This window comes from Dermacentor andersoni, chromosome 11 (genome assembly GCF_023375885.2).
Source record: "Dermacentor andersoni chromosome 11, qqDerAnde1_hic_scaffold, whole genome shotgun sequence".
NCBI lineage: Eukaryota > Metazoa > Arthropoda > Arachnida > Ixodida > Ixodidae > Dermacentor > Dermacentor andersoni.
In genome coordinates, this window is record NC_092824.1 from 94,139,801 (window position 1) to 94,161,490 (window position 21,690).

A 21,690-nucleotide genomic window follows, 5' to 3' on the forward strand; every position below is an offset into this window, starting at 1 on the left:
TTGGAAATGTCAGTGATAGTCGCATGTCTTCCTCTTTATATGCTAGTTGCTCGTTTAACTTTTGTCACTTGAACACTGCTCTCCAAAAAGCTCTTGTGGAGACTTGGACGGGCACATACAATAAATGTTTTTCGAGAAATTGGATTATCAGCGGGGCGTTAGTATTAATGCAAAGCGAACGCTCCAGGAATGTTAGCTCGAATCACTTTCCGCGCCTTGATCAGGCAACCAAGGCAACTCCATGCCGCGCGCGGAAGCCAAGCGAAGCGAATCCAATCCAATTTCTCTGGGGTCTTCTGCCACTTCAACATCGCGCGTAGGTGATGCTGACGGATCCGTGAGGAGACGGGATGCCAAGACACCGGCGGATCTTACAGCTCTTGTTCTTCACTGTGTTCTGCGTCACCGCGTCGCACGCTTTTATCGATGGTCTCTACTGCGGTAGGGAGAGCTGTTACGATGGTGAGTGACTTCCCTCGTGCACGTCCGCGCACGGTCGGGTTCGCCGAGGAACCGACGACGTGGTTTCCACACGGCGTGACCTACCGAAAGTGTAAAACGTGACACCTTACGAGGAAGACATAGCGCTTCATTGGCAACGCAGCGGGAGAGGCGCTGTCTTTACGCCTAAACTGCCGTCGCTTTGAAAGTATCTGTGAAACAATCAGACAGGCGCCGATTTCGAGTTTCGCTTGTTGCATAACATATGTGTCAAGACAGCATGTGTGGCTCCGGTGCTTGTCAGAGCTCACCGTTACTCGTTTTCGATAAGTATTCACTTGTACCTCATGCGGGATCGATCGCGTGTCGCTGTTATCGAGCTACTTCGCCCGAAAATGACAAAACACCGGCCAGACCTTGCTTGGACGAAACTGCATATATCATCACGTGTGAGAACGGCGCCGACACCTTACATACTTGCAAGTCCTGGCGATTTAAATGTGGACTTCACTTAGCCGGCTTTCCCTTTGAGAACTCGCAGCGTGTGATATATCGACATTGGCCAGCGAAAACGCACATATTCGAGGCGGCGTTGTCGTCTTGAAGTTGCGCGTTATGTCATGCCAACCTTTTCTTGTTGCGCACCAGTCACTGTCTCAGCATATTTTTTTTTTATTATTTGCTGTCGTCATGGCGTCTGTGTTCACGAATGAATTGTCCGGTGACATTCGCGCCGAAGAACTTGCAGACGGTCAGCCCGCGGACAAAGTAAGCTTACATTTGTAGCGGTCTTTTTTGCTGCAAATTAAAGTGCAACAGCGCATATACGAGACGGAAAGGTCTCAGCTTTGGCTTCCAGGAAAAGAACATGACAAGTTATTTGGTTGTGGATGCCCACATAACAGAACATTTAGCTCTAGCCTCTGCATTTCAAACCTCAACTTGCACACTATGACAAGATATTGTTCTCTTTCTTTTTCTTTTTCTTTATTTCTTTCTTTTTGCTTGAGCAATGGAACGGCATATCAGAGGAACAAAATAAGTGTGTGCAGTTCCTCTTTACGGAGAAACTGGAGAAGTTTCTTGTAGAACAGGTTTGTCCCTGGGCAAACACGCCATCTATATCCTGACACCTCTGCGTACTTTCTCACGTAGAGGTTATGCCTCTGGACCTTAGTTTGGCATACTCGCTCACGAGTACACTGACTCATTCTCTCTTCACAGTCATTTCACAATTGGCGAGTGGCAGAGGGCATGAGTTGGATGTGTGCACGAATGAGAGTGAGTGCCAGTTAACATAGGAATGAAAGTCAGTGGACATGAGTATGAACATGAGTGGCTGTCGACAAGCCGAAGTGGAGGTGAGTGAGCATTGGCACCAGTATAAAAGTGATTTGTTGCCAGTAAGTGTAGATAGAGGTAACTGTGAATGCGAGTGAGTGTTTGTGAATGAGTAAGGAACATGAGTGACTGAAGGCATGTAGCCATGATTTTCTTTTGCATGGGGCCCCGAGCCTCCAGTGGTCCGTACAACGAGAAGGGAAGTAGTGGGGCTCAATTTTTGTTAATCACGACACACATGGGTGACCAGAGCAATGGAAATTTGTAAGAGATTTTTCTACTGTGTGGTGGAAGAGGATGTGTGTGGGGTTTCGAATGAAGAGAGAGGGTAAGCAATGTGGTCAGTGGCCTCAGCCATGTCCTTGCGCTTGGTAGATTTTGATCTGGAATCTAGAGGCACCATGCAGCCACATTCACATTGTCGTGCGACTTGTTTCAGTGAATCGGCGTGTATGATGACCGGCATGCAGGCTTCAGAAGGCAGTTATATGATTCATTGAACACCTTCTGTTGCATCTCTGTTTTTTTTTCACTGTTCCCCTTTCACAGAATGATCAAAGTAATTCACTTTATTTTGTGGTTGAATACATTGATGTTACCAACAGTAGGCAAAAAGTTGCTAATTGCAGGTTTGTTGAAGCCAACACTCCATTTACATATTGTTGTTGAATCAGTGCTTTTAACTTAGTTTTAGTTGTTGGGTTCATGGGTACCTTATCGGATGTATCAAAAGCACTCACATTTATCGCTGTGTTCTTCAAAATTCGCATGCATGTGTTCTAGTGTTTGGCCTCCATTTCACATATGGTGAATGCTACCAGCAATGCAAATTGGTTGGTTGTACAGTCATAACAAGTGCTCTATTTTTCACATTTGTTTTCTATGCCTAACTGGTTCTCTCTATCCTTTCAGTATTGGGCATTACAAGAGACACATCCAAGGTTGGTACAGGTTTCCATTTGCCACCGGGCTATTAGTGTCATTTGCTTCTATTTAGCGCACGTGACTAAATTGGGGATACTGGTCTGCACTCTCTTGCAGGCCGAAATGGCAAGGGCTTATCGACAGTTGGCAAGAAAATATCACCCTGACATGCACAAGACACAGGTAAGCTACTGCAGTTTACTTATTTATTTATTTATTTTTTGGTCCACACTAGGTTTGGGCATCATACTTGAGGTTAGACAGCATGAGAAGGCGCTGACAAAACAGGTGTGTACATGCAGAATGTATCTCATTCCATGCGTACAGAAACAGCAACCATTCTGTGTGTATGCACTTGTTTTGTGTGTGTGCTTTCGTGTTGTTTATCCTTGAGCATGTTGCACTGACTTATCTGAACTGAATTTATTTGTTGCGTCATAACTGAACAGGAGAGAGAGGTCTTTAGCAGTAAGCATGGCACTGTTCTAATCACCATTGGTTTGATACTACTACATTTCAAATGTAATATCTGCTTTTGTTGAAAGTAAGATTATATGCTAATTTGTTCTTCTGAGGATGTCCACTAATGTGGCATACTTTAGTAAGCTTGGGCACCTTTTCTTTTTCATCGCTTAAACAATGTCCAAACCTAGTTGTGGCAGAATAAAACTTAATTGAGTTGCTGATTTAGGCTTGTGATATAATATGAGGCTAGACCTCTGTGTTCATTGCATTATATTGCTTAACATTTATTGGCGCTATATCGGTGAGCCAACTTGCACAGCAACAAGTAGTGATGTGTGAAAGAGAGCAGTCATGAGAATGTGAGATCTCATAAGAGATTTGCGCACAGAAGTGTACATAGATTGGTTTTCCAACACGCCTATGTAAACTTTGTGGAAAAAAAAAAAAACTGCTTTTGCCTGTAGGTAGCTGCACTACACCACTTTTTGCATAAAGGAGCCTGCATTGGTGAATCATCTTATATGAAGCTTTATAGTTATCTTGATGTGAACTTGTTTGAATTGGGTTTTATTATCTGAAGGATCACCAGAAGAGTACCTGAATAGTAGGATATTTTGCTGAAGATTGTTCGTTTGAATCATAAAAAAGCTTTCACACATGCTTTCTGTTGATGAGCATCTGTTTGAGAACTGCAGGATTAATTAAATGCCCAGTACGTTGCAAAAGGTCAAACTGTAGTAAGCTTTCTGGACATGTCCATGAAGGCTCTGACCACATGGGGACCGCTGCTGGAAATGCATGCTACGCAGAATACCTCACTATTCCTTTATCGAGGAACGGGCATTGTTTTATTTCTTTGGGAGAATTGAGGCCACAGGTGACGACACACTGGAGGGTGAACAATGGAAGGAGATGACAAGCGAGGACAGACATCCAGTAGGCAGAGTAGGAGTGATTGATAGCTTTATTGCGAGAAAATTTTGGCCTGTTTGTGCATTCACTACAGATCAAGCTTCTGAGCAGAAAACTCAGGTATAGCTACACGTGCAGCTATAACTTTAGATGCAATGTGGAAAGCATTGGGCATTTCAGCTCAATGCACAAGAGACAGCATGTCTGCGGACAGTAAATATCCTACATAAATACTGGGGAAATTGTTCTTTTGCTTCACCTTGTCTCATTTCACTTCACTTTGCTACATTAAACAGCATTAAGAGTATTGCATAAGAGATTACATATTACATTGGGGAGTGATGTGGATGCGTGCCCACGTTACTGCTGAATGCACCGGAGGCCATGTCAATACTCCCAGTGAATATCTTAAGGAAAGTTTGTTTTTCCTTGATGACAAGGATTCACTCTAAGCTGAAGACTGTGTTAGGTGTATATAAGAACTTCACTTTGCTTTACTAATACCTTAAAGACTGCATTAAGGGTATTGCATAATAGGTTACGTGTTACATTGAGGAGTGATGTGGATGCAAGTGCACATTACTGCTGAATGCACTGGATACCATGTTGTTAGTCCTCGTAAGCATCCTGAGAAAAGTCTTTTTTACCTATTATGTTGAGGTTTGGTGTGAACATATGCCCATTCCTTTCACCCTGACATTGTTTCATCGGTGTTTTATTTGACCTCGTGTGCTCTGCTTTGCGAAGTGTAGTTGTGACAGGAAGGAATTGGACTGTTTAACTGATGTGCCTTGTACTGCATGGATCATTTAATCCCTTCTGTTTCTCTTCTCTGTGATCCAGGAGGCAAAGGCCAAGGCTGCCGAACGTTTCACACTTATAGCAACTGCTTATGAGGTGAGTGATAGTTGAGTAAATTTCACTGCACCGAAAACGCACCGAAGTCGGGTGTGGTCTGCGGCAGTGTCGACAAAGAGCCAGAACTACCTACATGTACGAGACATACAATTCTGTGGACGTCTGGGAACAGGATGTTAGCTCTTTCTTGGCTGCCAGCAGGCGTCCAACAGGCTTACCGAAAAGATTGCGTGGCTTCTCTTTTCATGTGGCCGAAGTCGTTAAGGTCGAATTCGTGCGTCTGAAACCGTACCTTCGCAGTTCCTTGCAGGACATATATAACATTGGCTAGCATAAGTGTGGAATCCCACCTGTTGTGGTTGTTGACACATTCAGTGCAGGTGAAGGTTCCGGGGTCAAACGGGTAGGAGAGGACAACTTGTGTTGCTGTCTGAGCAGACTGGGCAGTGTTTTTAGCCATGGCAGCAGAACAGACATGACGTCCGCTGCAGAGATCCAGATCTTGGTTGTGCTGAGCTTACCCCACAGCTCCACCAAATATTACAGGGAAGACAACTTACAGAGAACATACGTGCACACACGGACGCGCGTATGCACACGCACGCACGTGCACACACACAGGGAGGAGAATCCGTAGCTGTATAACACTGGACAGAGCGATACCACTGATCAATGACAGCGTCACATCATCTTCCTCTTTTCCTTAACATCTCTTCATAGCGATACAAACTACTATGTAACAATATGATTTGTCAAACTCTACTTTTCTCTTTCGATCTCAACATAAGGTTATCTAACCTCATGTGATCCGTAATTCACACTGAGGTCTTTCTTTCCAACAGGAGTATTGTGATTACAATACTATGTCGAGATCACATATCACTTTGATCAGTCATATCAGGACAGAAAAAACACAAAATTCACACATGCATGAGGTGGCCATATCATTTTAAAATTTGGCTTGCAGAAACAGTTTTGCAAAAAAGGCCTTCACTACGGAAACTAAAATAACAGTAAAGACAATATAAAGCCAACAGACTATCAAACGTTTTGGCTGTATATGGTCGGGAATAAAAAAAAAAGCTAGCCCCACGATTCTCCTTCTCAATCATTAGAAAAAAAAATGCTTTGTAGCAAAAAAAAAAATATACATTGATAAAGAAATATGCCCAAAATAAAGTTTGCCAGTGAAGGTTTCAAGTTGTGAATGCCAACTCATCATTGCTGTGCAGCTTTCTTCATAGCTTGGTTTGATATCTTTCACAGATTCTCAAGGATGATGAATCTCGAAAGGATTATGATGACATGCTGGATAATCCAGGTACTAAGCCGATTTTTCTAACTTCTGTACGACTGGTTTCTACTGTTTTCTTATTTTTTGTATTACACGCTTTGTGTAGTGGGAAAGGCTTTAATAATAATTCAGGCATTTCCTTTTTAGTGCACATTGCTTTTGTGTCCATATAAATGTGCAGCACTTATACTTAGGCTGCCTGTTTAAATTTATTTTTTTCATATTTCACTTATTATCTGCTGGTACAGTCCTCACTGGCGAGCGTACATTATCGCTTGTTTTTCCAAGTCAGCTAGGATTTCTGGAATTTATTTTGTAGCTGGCTGGTTTTTCTGAGATAAATGTTCTAAATTTTATTGCATGTTGTAATGTCTGAATAATCTGTGGATGCTAAATTTATCAAAGTGGTCGCTGCAAAAGTAACTCGCTTTAATTTTTATATCTATAAAATTTAGACTGTTTGCAAAAACTGCATATTAGGTCTGTATCATAATTAAGTTGTTTACAGTATATATTTTTTATACGAATTTTCAGCGCTATTTCTTGTAACGAGCTTCGTTGGAATGTTACTTTCTGTATCATGTAACAAGATTCACTGGAGCTAATAATATATACTTGTGAGCTCTGTGCATAACATTCTTGAACAAAGAGGAAAATGAAAACAGTGCTCAAGCTTTGTTATGCTTGAACTGTGATAATTGACTAGTTGAGGGCTTTTTTAATAGTTTGTTACCTAGTATCAGTGAGTGTGGAAGCGTAGCACTGTAGCTGATGCACTTCACATAGCTTTGTCACGTATACAAAGGTGAAATAACCTTACAAAACAGTATGTGGCATGGCGTGCAATGTCACACTGCAGTACTTGAAAATCACCATTTGTTTGATTGATTTCTGTAGCTTGTGAAATCTGAAACTGTTAACTGTGAAATCTGAGGTGATTCAGTGGTACCTTGTCGTAATCCCATATGTGCTGCTCATGTTTCAGAGGCAATATACAGGCATTATTACCGGTACTACCGCAAGCGCATGGCACCTAAGGTTGACATTCGCGTCGTCCTCGCAGTCACAATCACAGTCATCTCAGCCGTTCAGGTGCGGACCTTTTATGGTGCTTGTCACAGAGCTGTGCGCGCACTTGGATGCCTTTGGATTTTGTTGCTGAGTGCCTGTGATGATGAGCTTGAAAAAGCAGGTCGCACTTGAAATACAGCTGTTTGCAATTTTTACAGCTTACCGGACTATTTCAAAACCCCTGAAGTGCAATGTTGAACAGAACAAGTATGCCTGCTTTGATTTTCAACACTTTACTCACATTTAACTGATAGCCCCTATTCTCTTGTTGAAGTGGGTATAGCCAGCACTCGTTTGAAATCCAAGCTAGAGGACTCCCACACGAGCTGAATGTACAACGCGCTCCCAGAACATACCACAGCTTGATAACACACCAGAGCCACCTCTGAGCAAATGCTGGAAGCAGGCACAATGCAAGAAATTCAGGTTGACAGGGTGGTGTGAAAAAAAAAAAAAAAAAAGGAACCAAGGGACAGTCAACTGACTGAACTTTGCCAGATCTTGAAGGTGTTTCTACAAGAAAGTCGGGTGCGGCTGCACCAAGGAAGGCCGTTGAAATGAACCAATACAATGTAGCCGGAACAGTTTAAATTAGCTGAATGTAAAGCGTTCTGACAGGGTGCTGTTGAACGCTCAGAGATTCGAATGTACCGCTACGTCACCACAAATAGGCTGACAGAAATTTGGTACTATCAACAAAGAATTATTGAAAGGCAGTAAATTGTCACATTTATTATAAAAGTGTTTTATGTTACCTGCTGAATCAGTGAGGCCACTTAGCAGTCAGGTGTTTGTTGAAATTGCCTGACAAAGCAAAAATATCATGTCTCCTTTTCATTACTCTATGCTTTTCTAGCAAAATTTACTGCAGAGGGTTTACCTGTATGATGATAATGATGGCAATAGTAAATGCTTCTGCAGAACTCTGAAAATTGCAAAGTGCTGTTAGGCCATCTCCCAGCTCAGTGCACCTAAAGTGAGCACACTTAAGCATGTGTAGCGTAGTGCCTAGCTTTCTTCAAATGTTCTCAGATGGTGGGCGGTGTGGGGTTGTTATTGCAATCCAGAGGTTTCTTGAAAACTGCTTTCTCACCTAGAGCATGCATGCACTCAGGTTAGTGTCATTGTAATCATGTTCGTGCCACTTCTAGCTGCCATGATGTGCCCGAGATACTTTTTCTCATGTTAAAGGTATGTGATCTCAAGGGGACACTAAAGGACACATCAGGCTTAGTAGTGCTATTATGATAATTAAATTATGCTTCTGTTATTGCAAAATGGCCACAGTTACCTTGAGAGGAGGCTTTGTAAGTCGTAAAAGACACAATGATGAGAGATTGGGTGGCGACACTGCTCTGTAGTTTGCACACCAGCTTACCGTGATGTCACGAGTTTTGGCAATGCCTTCTCGAGTCAATTGTTTCTTGGTAAATTAGCACTGCATTGTGTCCTAAAAAAAAAAGAATCAAAGACTCAGTCTAGCAACCTTTGGGAACTGTACCTGTGCTAAACAGCAAGATACAAGAAGATTTTTTGAAATCTGGGATGTCACACTTGACGTACTGGTACAGAGGTTTCGGTCGGAAATTCAATAAAGCAGTGTCTTTGCCTTCGTTCAGTCTAGTAATAACATTTCTTTTTTTCCACCAAATGAATTAAACTCTACCACTCTAAACTGATTTAGTGTTGCTCGTTTGACATGTGACAATAAAACGGTATACCCTCGGTATAACAATCAGGGATATAATGAATTACCAAATCATAATGAAATACTAAATGTAAAATATTTATCGCTGTTAATCAGCATGTAACAGATATATGGTCATAACGAATATTGGATATAATGAAGGTGTTCTCGTGCTGAATGCAACTTTGTTATAACAGAGGTTTGACTGTATTGTGGACAAATGAAGCAACACAGACAGGGAAGTAATAACTCAAAAGTGCAATTCCGCACCGCTATGTAATACTGGCACCAAAGATGATGTAGGCCCTAAACTAACTGTGCAACTTGAAATCATGCTGACATCACATGAAAAGTGAAAACTTGCAAGTCATAACGAAAGAATAGCTTGTATTTTTTTTTTTTTTTTTTTTTCCTGATCAGCTTGCCTTGCAGCATATATGTGTACTTAAGGTTGTGGAGGCCCTCCTCATGTAGAAATTGTACCTATCTGGATCTTAACATCCATGGGCCAACACCTATAACTGCCTGCTTGATCCATTCATAGCTTGGTAGCTCTTGGAATCCTCTCTTGAGTAACCCTCATTCCCTGGGCAAAGACTGAACAGGTGGTTCTAGTTAGCCCTAACTTGTTCTCATTTTATTCGTCCATGACAGTAGATGTTGAGCATCTTACTAAACCTTTGAATGCAACATGCGAAATTCCGCTTGCACATATTATATTTGTTCAATATCTTAATATATAATGTTGTAGTATATGAAAATAAATTCCTCAGTGTACAATGTTAGTTGGAGCAAAATGAAACAACTGGTGGTTAGTGATGGTAACTGGATCCAGGAAGGTGGTTCCAGTCGAGAGATGTTCTGTGATAAAATCTTCACTGCAAGATTTGTTTAAAAATTATGTAGCCCCAACCTTTTCTATATGGTCGATTCTAGACGAGATTTAAGGTAAGTAAACCAGAAATTATGTGTTTTAGCATTAGATGAGTGGTTGTTCTGGCTCTTATGAAGGTCATCACACAGCCTTCACTGAACACGTATGCAAATTGAGGTGCCAGTAATGGTTGCTGATGGACTGTGACTTCTTTTCTTGCAGTATTATGGTGCATGGCACAGGTATCATGCTGCCATCGACCATCTCATCACAGTGCCTAAATACAGGCTCAGAGTGAGTTTCTCTTTCTTTTTTTTTTTATTCGTTTGCAGGACTTGGTGTATAACAACTGGCCACTGAATTCTGTTTAAATCCGGTTAGCACCTCGTGGAAGTTGAGGGCTAGGACTGTGTTACATATTATTGGGGTGTTTAAATATAATAAAATTTTCTAATCAAATGCCAAGTGTCTTCCTGCTTTGAAAAGTAGAACTAGAAACATGGAGAGATAGGGTGGCAATATGTCTTTGGAGCCGCGTGGTACTATTGGAAATTTATTCAGCTCGGCTGCTTGTCAATGAGTGACGAGTGAAAAGCTACCATAGCTGCCAGTTCATTTACTATTAGTACTTGGTACCAGCCAACAAGCCAGTCAGTGCTTGGCTTTGGATTGGTGCTGGTAAGTGGTCAATGAACCTACTTTCATGCACGGGCCCTCTTTAAGGACAGTTGGGCTATAACAGTCATTGTGATCACATATGTTACACTATACAAGGTGGACTCTCGTTAAATTAAACCTCAAGGGACCAGGGAAATAAGTTCCATTATCAGGAGTTTCATTTGCTGAGAGATTGAGCTCAAGGGTACACGACGTGCACTTTTGTAAAGGGGCAGATACTTTATTGTCAATAGCAGATAATAGGTGTGACAGATCTGATTGGAAAGCTTCTTTTTACAAAGTCTCTGCTTGCACACAGCCACTGACTAGAGCTAGTAGCACAAAACTTAATTACAAAAGGAAAAGCTTGCCACCTTAGTGAAGCAACCAACCCTTCTTGAAGTCATCGGAAATGCTAAGCAAACTCACAGCTCACCAACATGGCTGACAAAAAGAAACCACACCAAGCCACGATAGTGCTATACTAACTACGGCACCAACAAAAGCCAGCAAAAGCTGCCTTGGTGATAAGGTTATGGAACTGATGAGAAAACCTGTAAAGGAAAAGCGCCAACAGCAGTTCCTTTTGCAGTGCTACTGAAATGGGCACTCAGTTTCATTTTTGTTAACTTATAGTTCTGTTTACCCAGAGTTTGAAAAAGCGTACTTCTGTTTAACAAGGTGTCTCTTTTTTTTTTTTCAACTAAAACCGGCTAATCGTAAGGCTGTTGGTCTGTCTAAATGGCAATTCTGTTTAAGCATTTTCCCTTTATGCAGGTTCTACTGTATTAGAATATTTGAAGAAATCATATATTAAGAAGAAAATTCTCAGCTCTCATGTACTTCGATTATAAACAAAATTGGTCTGTTCATATTCAGTATTTAGAATGTTTACATATACCTAATTATTCAGTTTAGGCACAAAGTGAAAGCAGTCTTTGTGTGTGCGTGCATGCATGTATGTGTGTGCATGCATGTGCGTGTGTGTATGAAAAGCAGAGTGGCTTTGTAACAGCCATAGCTAACTTGTGCTTAGTGCGAATATGTAATTTGCAGTGTTATTCCAAAGAAAGTTTTATTTCATTTACTGCAGGCACAGATAAAGATGTCTGACAATTATGGACACTGAACTACAATAGTCAGCGCAGTATGTGATGAAAATGTCGTTGAATGTGGCCAGTGCCACAGGATATGCAGTTGGAATTCAGTATATTGAACTGGGGAATGTCAGTGGTACCACAGGATGAACAGTAAAAACTCGTTATGTTATACTGGGGAGAAAAACAGTGTCAGCATTTCATAATGTGATTATCATTCTTTAGGAACTTCACCCAGCTTGCGTTTGTCTGCTTCTATGTCTGTCTGCCTTTCTGTCCGTGTCTAACCTCTCACTCCAACTTGGGTCTCTGGGTAGTCCGTGGTCTAATGGGTAGAGCATTGGGCTGCTGTGCTGATGGAACTGGGTTCGAAACCAACCATCGGACCAACTTGGGTTACTCAGTATATAACACCGGGTATGTGCCAGTCTTCATTAAACCTCTTTCACATCAGACAATCTTGTCTGAATATATAGTATTCATACATGCACCACATGCTGACTTTATGGTGGTGTGGCAAGATGGTGTAGTGTGTTCACAGGGAAGCTCCCGAGAGGAGCCCGGCTGTAGCGCGCCTCATACATGACGCGTTTCAGCAGTGGCAATACGGTGTGTTGCTACATTGCTTCAATGCTAATCGCATTGATGTCAGCAGTGATCCTGGGACGGTTTCTGCCGGGATGTTTTAAACCTCTAGCTTGTGCTGCTTGCTAACTTGGTATGCCATGTTACTAATGCATCTAAATGAGACGAAGGGGCCACGGAAAGGTGGATAGAGACCTGAAGTGATCAACAGAAGGCAAACAATGGAAACCTCAGTCTGGAGCCAACATCTTCACAAGGGGACTCAACTTCGTCGGGGCCTTGACGAAGATGTACTTGTCAGAAATGTTGGTTCAAGGCTGAGGTTTCTATTGCACTCCCAATGATTTTACTAGTGTACTAGTCACCTTGCCTTGCTCTTTGTCCAGGTCATGTTACCTGGCTGTACTGAACTAGCTGCCATATACCATTTATATGTTTATCACACATAACATTCTTCAGGTGCCAATTATTTCTGCCCATTGAACATTCAATTTCACCACATTTCTTGCATCTTCAGTCATGAAAAGTGCATAATTGCAGAATGAATTAATTTTAAATTCTGCTGGGAGTTTTGTCAAGTTTAGTGAATGTGGACTCCATGCGAAAACTCTCTGCAGGAATGTCAGATATCAACCATTTTATATCAAGCATGCTTGGAAATAGCCTATCCAGCCACGTGAAAAAGATGCTTGTTGTAGAACTGTGAAACGCAAGGAAGTGAGCCCGCATCACAGGGACATACGGTATTATTCAGACTTGCAGCACAGGTACAATGAGAAGCATTTCAAGAAGTATGTGGCATGTTTTAAATATTTCTATTTTTCATAGGTGCTTTTTCTTTTGCTGCACAATTGTACACACAGAGCCTGAAGGGGCTATGCGAGTTTAATTGCACACCAGATATTGACTTACAAGAGGGTGCCATTGAGACAAAATGCCAGTTTGTCAGTGACACGGTTACAAGTTCATGTAGCCACGAGTGCATTGTTTGACTTCTTGTCAGTGACCACTTTCCCTGTATTATCTCCATTATCAAATTATCACTTTGTATAAGATGTGCTTGCTGTATAAAATGTTTTGTTAACTTGATTGCCATTTCTATATTGAGGCACATCTAGTCAGATTGCAAGCATGATGGGAATAGCATCATACAATCTCGAATCTATGCAAGCATTAGCACTTGCTCTGAAATGTGTGCTTGCGCATGTATAAATAGCAGATTGACTTGTTTAGTGGGATTACATTCGACAGCCGACGACCGTGCTCGCCACTGTTGTCATGTCAGTGTCGCTTTTTTCCCGGGGACAAGTTTTGCGAAACGAATGGCTTTTCTCTATTCGCACTTTCTCGTAGTGTTTCTGCTTCTTCACTGTTACCGTAATGTGACAACATACAGAGACTGATAGATTTGCTATAATGCTTATGTATTCGTATTGCACACCTGGCTTTACCATCGCCTTCCAACTGGTTTTGCTTTCAGCGTGCATTCTATCAGTGTGCATTCAAGTGTGAACAAGTCGAAAATGAACTGAGTTTAGGGTCGCATTTCCAGATTCAGCTGCTTCATTTCATTCAGCTGGTTCATTTTGGACTATTCTATGCTTGGGAACCGGTTGCAAAGCGATTGCACATCCCACTTTCATGTAAATACATGGAACAGGCATTCTGATATTTTGAGTGCTTTCTTTTTCTCAATTTATGCTGGTGGTGGTACACCCTTGATACAGAGTTCTGAAAAAGAAAGAAAAAGGCAACTCGTACTGTCTACCTGAAACTAATGTATGCACTTTAATGTTTGCAATGCAAAGTCAAAAGTGCGACTTCAGTTTCAGGTTACATGCCGAGACATTGAGTAAATTTCTTTTCCAGACGCTTTTACCTGCATAGTTCTGTTCATGGGTATACTTGGGCTGCAAATCGGATGGCCAATAGTGTAGCTAATGATCCAACTTTCTTTTTGTTCCTCAACTTTCATACTTACAGGCCATGGAGATTGCCAAAAAGGAAGGGTTGTTCAACCCAAACAAGAAAAAGGACAGGAGAAGAAAAGTGAGTCCACAGTGGTGGCTGCACAAATTTTGAAACACATCTCACTTGTGTGGGAACTTTACTTTCATGGGGCTTTTTGTTCTGTGACTGTAAAGAAGCAAGTAGAGCTGCAATCGGGGCCAATTGGTCATACACGCTGTTTTGCAGAATAACTTTAAAACAGGAGATCGTTCTCTGTGTTCTGTCTCACTTTAAAGTTGTTATGCAAGACAGCACATTTATCTGAGAGAATGTAAGAAAGCAAAGTGTGGTCAAATTATAGCTGCTTAAAGGGAACTAGAGAGAGACACTTAATCAGTTGAGACAGATAAAGTATTCTTACAAAGTTTCATTCTCGTTAATTTGATGGCAACAGGTTGATAATTAGAAGAGAAAGTGAAGGTTAGATTACTTTCTTTTTTTTAAATTTCTTACCGAAACCCCAGCACTGGTATGCCAGTGCAAAGTAACAGATTTCAAAGTAGTATTGTTTCACTTTTGGATCACTGTGGTTGAGTGAAAGCTTTAAGTTCAGTCTTTGGCTCCTTTAGTCTACAATGTTCATCTTTGCCGATAACAACTTAGCAAGTCCCTAGCAGACACTGTCAAAATAAATTATGGCATGGTGAGCTGTTACGACAATCTCATGGTTCGCAATGTTGTCGCCACCCATCTTGTTTTTGCTTCTTTTATGGTTTTACAAAGTCTCCTCTCGCAGTAAGCATGACCACTTCTAAATTCCAGAAGGGTAATTCACTAATACAGCTTAACTTCATATTCCATTATAGTAGTATCCCTTAAAATATTTGTGGTGCCGTGTATGCAAAGTAAATGTTAGTGCTGCTGTTTGAGTATCGATGAGCCTTCTTTAATCAAGTAACATTGTCAGCGGCAGAAAATTTGTTCTTTTTATGCATATTATTTGGTAAGCAAGCAAACACAGAATGTGGCACAAAACGTAAACAATTAATAAATGGAAAATGAGACATCCACCCAATCATAGCAATTGCCACAAAGAAAACCCATACGGGTTCCTCGAAAGAACAGCCTCGTAGTTGAAGAAAAATTCGTCCTGGTCCGGGACTCGAACCCAGGACCACCACCTTTCCGGGGCAGCCGCTCTACATCTGAGCTAACCAGGCGGCAGATGGCAGGGTGAAGTCGAATTTATCAACAACTCGAAGCAAAGGCAAGAGTTTGAAATAATAGTTCTGTGAAAACCCGAAAGGTGGAGGGATGTAATTAATAAATGGAAAATGAGACATCCACCCAATCATAGCAATTGCTACAAAGGAAACCCATACGGGTTCCTCTAAAGAAAAGCCTCCTGGTTGAAGAAAAATTCGTCCTGGTCCGGGACTCGAACGGGACCACCGCCTTTCTGGGTCAGCAGTTCTACCATCTGAGCTAACCAGGCGGCTAGCAGATGGCAGGGCGAAGTCGAATTTATCGACAACTCGAAGCAAAGGCAAGAAAATTTATTGACCGAGGAACCCGTATGGGTTTCCTTTGTAGAAATTGCTACAATTGGGTGGATGTCTGGCTTAAATGGTAAACTCGATAAACTCGACAAACGGGACGAAGGTACCAACTTTGTTTGGCCACCCATAGGAACTATGTTAACAAAGTTCGGTTAAACGAAACTGTAACTAAAACTGCACCTACCTCATCGGCTTCTATACTTTATGCGAAACAGTATTAGGTTGAAAAGAATCTTAAATGGTGACGCCAAATATCCAAGAAAGTCCAATATATCTGTCATTTGCACTGTCACGGCATCATCGGCTGCTCTGCAGTGCTGACTCTGCCTAGCTTTCGCATTCCTTTGTGCCTTGTTATGGGCGACAGCAAAAAAAATGGAGAGCACATGGAAAAATACCTTGTGCGAAAGAAGCTGTGATAATTCAAGTGAAGTGCAATAAAGTCTCTTTTTTCTTTGCAGTGAAATTAAAACGCTCGATGCTTTCGAAGTACAATTTTTCGTAATTTTTCCGTCCTTCACATAAATGGAGCTTCTGATAAAGGGAACTCTATTTTCTGTCCCTTTGAGTTCCATTTCAGCAGAGTCTACTGTATACTATTCATCATATCCGTTGTAGCCGAATGATAGCAGCTTGAGTTCCCTTTAGTAAGTTTAGTAGGAAACTAGGCTCCTAAGGGCCTTCAAATTATTTGCTCATTGTCAACTGCACTGATGCCATGGCTCGCAGGAGGAGATAAAGGAGGAGGAGGAGAACACGCTCAAGCGCATTCTGGAGGAGCAGGTGGACATCCGGGGCGGCTACAGCAAGCCGACGGTGCGGCACGTGCTCTGGGTCCAGCTGGTGCTGCTGCCCTACACGGTGGCCAGCTACCTCTGGTGGCATGCCCGCTGGCTGGTCAAGTTCAACCTGCGAGGCGAGGAGCTGGGCCAGCCCGAGAAGGAGTACCTCATCCGACGCCAGATGGCGCTCTCCCAATCCCAGTGGGATGCCCTCGAGGAGCGCGACCGGCAGGGCTTCTTCCGCGACGAGCTGTGGATCTCCGAGAACTTCAAGGTGCCATACATCTTGCCTTCTTTCCCCCCATTTCGTGCATTCATATGGTGCATCCGTTTGAAAAGGAACACCTAGTTTGCTTTCTAGGTCGCCATATTTAATGTCCTTGTTTCCATCTATGGAGTTATCATGCATTGAGAATCAGCTGCGAACTTTGTATTTACCCTATCCAAAAATGCATCCTGTTTTTATTGGTTCAAAGTAACAGAATTATGTGCAATAAATCTAATGTACACCCAATTTATAACAAAATAATGTAGCATGTCTCACAGTTGGAAAAGGATGAAGCCTGCACAATGCACTTTCACAAAATTTAAGTTTATTCATACTTAGCTACGATAATCTTCAGACTCAGACTGCTCTTTATTTCTGTCTACAGACCTCAGCAATGTTGTTTCAGGTGCAGTCCATTGTGTTTTATATTCCTGATTTATTGAACCATTCCTCAACATTCATGACTGGAATGGTGGTTCCATGCCTCAACTAATCACTTTGCCACTTCATCTTGCAGTGCATGCAAGTTTTCGCAGTGCTGAAAACATGTGATGGGGCTTTGTTGCCAGTAGCCTTACACGTAAAATAACAAATGAGCTTTCATTACTGATGCAGTGTGTTGTCATCGTCGGCCTATGCAAAAACTTGTTCTGTCGCCATCTCATGATGACAAGAGTGATGATGCTGACCGGCTATTATGGTAGGCCGTCGTCAACGCTGGCCAATACTGCAAATGCGGTTTCGTATGCAGTTGTAATGCGTAAGCACTTTTTCAGGCCCACTTTCTTGGATAAAAACAAAAGCAGTGCGCATTAGAATTGGGTAAACACAGTAACTAGCCAGGTTCTTATCTAGGTTCTTAACTAGGTTCTTATCGTATGCACCTCTTGATTGTATTATGTGGCACTGCAAAATGCATAGTTTGGCAATATATGCCGTTATTAATATTTACACAGGCTATGTACTCACTTACATTCGTACTCAAGCCCATTCACACACACCATGACTCAGTCGCGTTCTAAATCGCTTCCATTTAAACTCGCCTACAGCCACTTACGTCCACTCAAAATCGCTCACTGTCACTCGTCCGTTCACATGTCAACTGGCACTCACTCCTACTCTAAATTGTGTTCAATCAAACTTGCTGCCACTCACCCCAATCATACCTCTGTCTACTCACACCCTTCGTCCGTCAATAACGCTCTCATGCTCTAACGCTCTCACTCTCACGCCTGCGACATGAGTGTGGAGTGAGTGAGTATGCCGACCTTTGTGCAAATGACACTATGCCATCTTGCATGTGGTTTCTTCCAGGTGTGGAAGCAAAAGCAAGAGGACGAGATGAAGGCCAAGCTTGCTGAAAGCGCCCGGTACAAAAGTTACCGGCGGTACATGAAGAACCACGGCCCTGGGCAGATCACTTTCGAGGACTGAGCCCGAATCTGGGCAATAAATTATTTTTACGTTTTTCTTGGGCTGCCCTTTCCTGTGAGTAGCACTGCAATGAGTGTAAAACGTGACTAACCCAGTGTCTGTGTTACTGGTGTGTCCTCTGTTCCATTATATCTCGGTGGTATCAGTCATCTGATTGGTTGGTATGGTTTTTAAAAATTAATTTGTTGCTTTAGTTTTCGTCTTTCAGTTACAGCTTACAAGTAAAACCTGTTACGGAACTATTTGTGTACCTGTCTTCTGCAAAGCACCATGCATTGTTTTCTTTAATTTATTTTAACATACTACAAGCCCTGTACAGAGCCAAGATAGGAGTGAGTAGAATAACGTATTACATGCTATACAACAATAAACACAAAGCAGTGCATATGATCAGGTATACACAAACAATATTAAGAACAATTCATGACACTTGGTGCATCAGCTTGTGGCACTTAGTACAGTACCGTATAAGGTAACAGAAAGACTGAAATCGGAGGATTGTTGAAGGTGGGACCGAAACTGCTCTCAGTCAGTCGTGCTTACCACGCTCTTCGGCAGTTTATTCCACTGTCTCACAGTTTGCAAAAAGAAAGAACATTTAAAACAGTCCTTAGAAAATCTATCCTGTTTCACATACTCTGAACATTTATTCCTTCCTACCCGCGACATTGTCTCGTTTATGTAGCGTTCCTTGTCTACCAGTACCATATGGTTCCAGGGTGCCTAAGAAGTTGACATTTCTAAATTCCCTGAGTTTTCCAAGTTTTCCTTGAATGCCTTTGCAAAATTCCCTGAGTGACGCAGAACTATGTTTTATGTCAAGATGGGCTGAAACAACGTCGCGCAATGCTGTCAGTCTGTAGTAAGCATGCGAAAAAATTTTGAAAAAGAAACAACTTAATCTAATTTAATACTAAGGAGTAGTGTTTATTTTATTCAAAAAGAAAATAGAAGGGAGGGGTTAGTAAAATGCACAGCAAATTAAATGTCTTCGAAAAAATTTGCAAATCAAGTCGGACATTCTCAAATATGAATAAAAAGGAGATGCATACAGGAGCAAATATTTTCGAATGTGAGCTATTTCTATCAACTGATAGCAAGCTCAGTGGTATGAGGCCCGAACTTTTTCACAATTGAGATTCTCTCTCAACAGCTCGTAAGTCAATCTCAACTGTCCTGACATACTCTCAGCTCGTGCACGTTGCCTCACTGTTGTTTGACTGGTTTAAAGAGTTTAAAGAGTTTATTTTGGTTTGGATGAGGGACACCTGCGTCTCGGCACCAGCCAACACTTCGCAGTTTTTTGAGCTCAAGCTCCTTCAAAGAGGCGGCAGCATGCTTCCTTTCCCATTCATACCTCAATGCGTAGGTCCTTTCTGTTCTCGTTCTCCTCCTTCTGCCGCTCATTCGCCCCACAGACCATTTGAAGGCTCTTGGTCAGTTGCACAGTCTACATCAGATTTTATTAACTCCCTAGGGGCTTCAAAAACGTCCGAAAAGTGGGCCAGTTGGAAAAAATGAATGCATGTCTTTTACTGCCCTTAAGGGCTCAAACCAAAAAAGCTCATAAGGCCTGTCGGTACACGTGTTAGGCATATAGGTGCTCGTACTGTGACGGAAGATACCGGGTGCACGCGTGTATAATTAAGGAATACATACTGTGTCCCGTGGCAATAGCCCCTTCCCACGATTGTTATGCTTCACTGCAATGCTATTGTGTATGCTTCACCAAGTAACATTTCTGTACAGAGGCGAGGCTGACTTTCGGGAACCGGCATTATGCAACACTGTGCTTTCCGAGCTTCGAAGCTAATCGCGAGGACCACAAAGGCGGAGTCGGTGCCATTGCTGACAGTGGCGAATACTTTAAATAAAAAACACTGCACCCAACGGCAAGAAGCTTAATAGCAAACGTCGAAGCGGCTAGGCCTAGCGTCGCTGTAGTGGTGGCTATGGCTGCCAGTGGATCTGCGTGCAAGAGCGCTGGTTCGAGGCGGCGAGGTAAACAAAACGGCTTTGATTAATAGCGTTTTGGACCTGTGGTCACGGAAAAAAGAGTGCGGAAAATCGGACGGCGAAGGGTTCATGCGTCCAAAATTTCAGACGTTATGATACATTGACTCTGCGAGGTACGTGGTGGTATCGCGAAGCCGTCAGAAAAGCTGGTCGTTGACTGTACACTGATAACTCCTCCAGTCGACGACAGGGCGTCAAAGATGATTCGCTACGATTTCTGTTTGTTACTTGAGCCAGCATTACTGCAACTTTCGTTCCCTTTCAATAAAATTACAGCCAATTTTCCCTGATGGAAGCACAATTTCCCAGAGTTTTTCCCGAGTTTTTCCCGAGTTTTTCCAGACTACTCAAAATCCCTGAGAATTCCTGGTTTTCCCGGTTGGTAGACACCCTGGGTTCATAACGCAGTAAAAAGGCTCAGCCTTTTCTGTTTCCTTTGCATTTTAAGTAAAAGAAGGTTTGTCTTTTCATAAAATGGGGGCACTGAGTCTTGTCTTCAATACTGGGAGAAAATGATTTATCGAAGACAAGACTCGGTGTTTTTGCTCTATGAATAGACTAACCTTCCTTTACTTAAAATGCAAAGGAAGGAGAAAAGGCTGAGCCTTTCTTATATGCGACAGCAAGTTATAGTGTTTGCATTGGCTTGTGAAGCCTGTTGTGTGAGTCCTCTTGTGTGTTATATGTACCTCCGAAATGTCTGGTCATGAGAAATATTACTTGGAATAAGTTATACATCGTGTTTGCATTGGTTCATGTCATCTTGTTGCATGTCTAATCAAGCACAAACAAAACAATTTAGAAGGGCAGAAGAAAGACACTAAGGTGTTCACGGAAATCTCGGAGGCAGTAACCGCCATATGTTGAGTGCATGCTAGATGGCATCATAATGCCATGCTGCGACAGACACAGAGCTCTCACCAAGGCATGCAGTAGCTTTGCCTCAGTAGTGCTAATTTGTCAATACACACATGAAGTCATTATTGATGAGCAAGAACACATACATCAGCAAAACTGTGTGCAATATAAACTTGAACTTGCTGTCACAAGGACTCTGAGTTTAACGAATCCTGCACACATCACATGCACATGTGCGCAGCCTCCATGGAAAGCAAAATATGAAATACAGGAACCGACGTTATATTCAGCATTTGTCTATGAACTGTGGAAGTGGTGAGTTAACGTTTTTTTTTAAGGGGGGGGGGGGGAAGATACTGAGTGACAAGCAGTGACAAGTTGAAAGCCAATGCAAGCTGACAACTGCCTACTCTAGTAGATCTTGCTGTTCTGTTGACTCTTGTGTCCAATGCTATTTTGGTTGGGTTATAGGTGCCTACTTTTTTATTGCCGAAATCTGGTTAGTAATAAATTCATAGCTTGCTTGCAGCATGGAAGTCCAGTGACATCACTGAATCGGTGCACATCATTTGTCAGCGAAAGAATGGACAGGGAAGGTGTTAGAGTGTAAAGCTAGG

General features: G+C 42.2%; 1 protein-coding gene across 1 annotated transcript; it reads left to right on the forward strand.

The window, feature by feature from the left end:
• The first annotated feature begins 272 nt into the window (after positions 1 to 272).
• On the forward strand, positions 273 to 18,235 carry LOC126539077 (dnaJ homolog subfamily C member 25 homolog). The gene is made up of 10 exons (XM_050185789.3): positions 273 to 462; positions 2,695 to 2,723; positions 2,824 to 2,889; positions 4,927 to 4,980; positions 6,208 to 6,262; positions 7,221 to 7,327; positions 10,090 to 10,161; positions 14,190 to 14,255; positions 16,445 to 16,771; positions 18,080 to 18,235. Exons 1-10 carry the CDS (start codon positions 351 to 353, stop codon positions 18,197 to 18,199), a joined length of 1,008 nt encoding a protein of 335 aa, XP_050041746.1. The 5' UTR covers positions 273 to 350; the 3' UTR covers positions 18,200 to 18,235.
• The last annotated feature ends 3,455 nt before the right edge of the window (positions 18,236 to 21,690 follow it).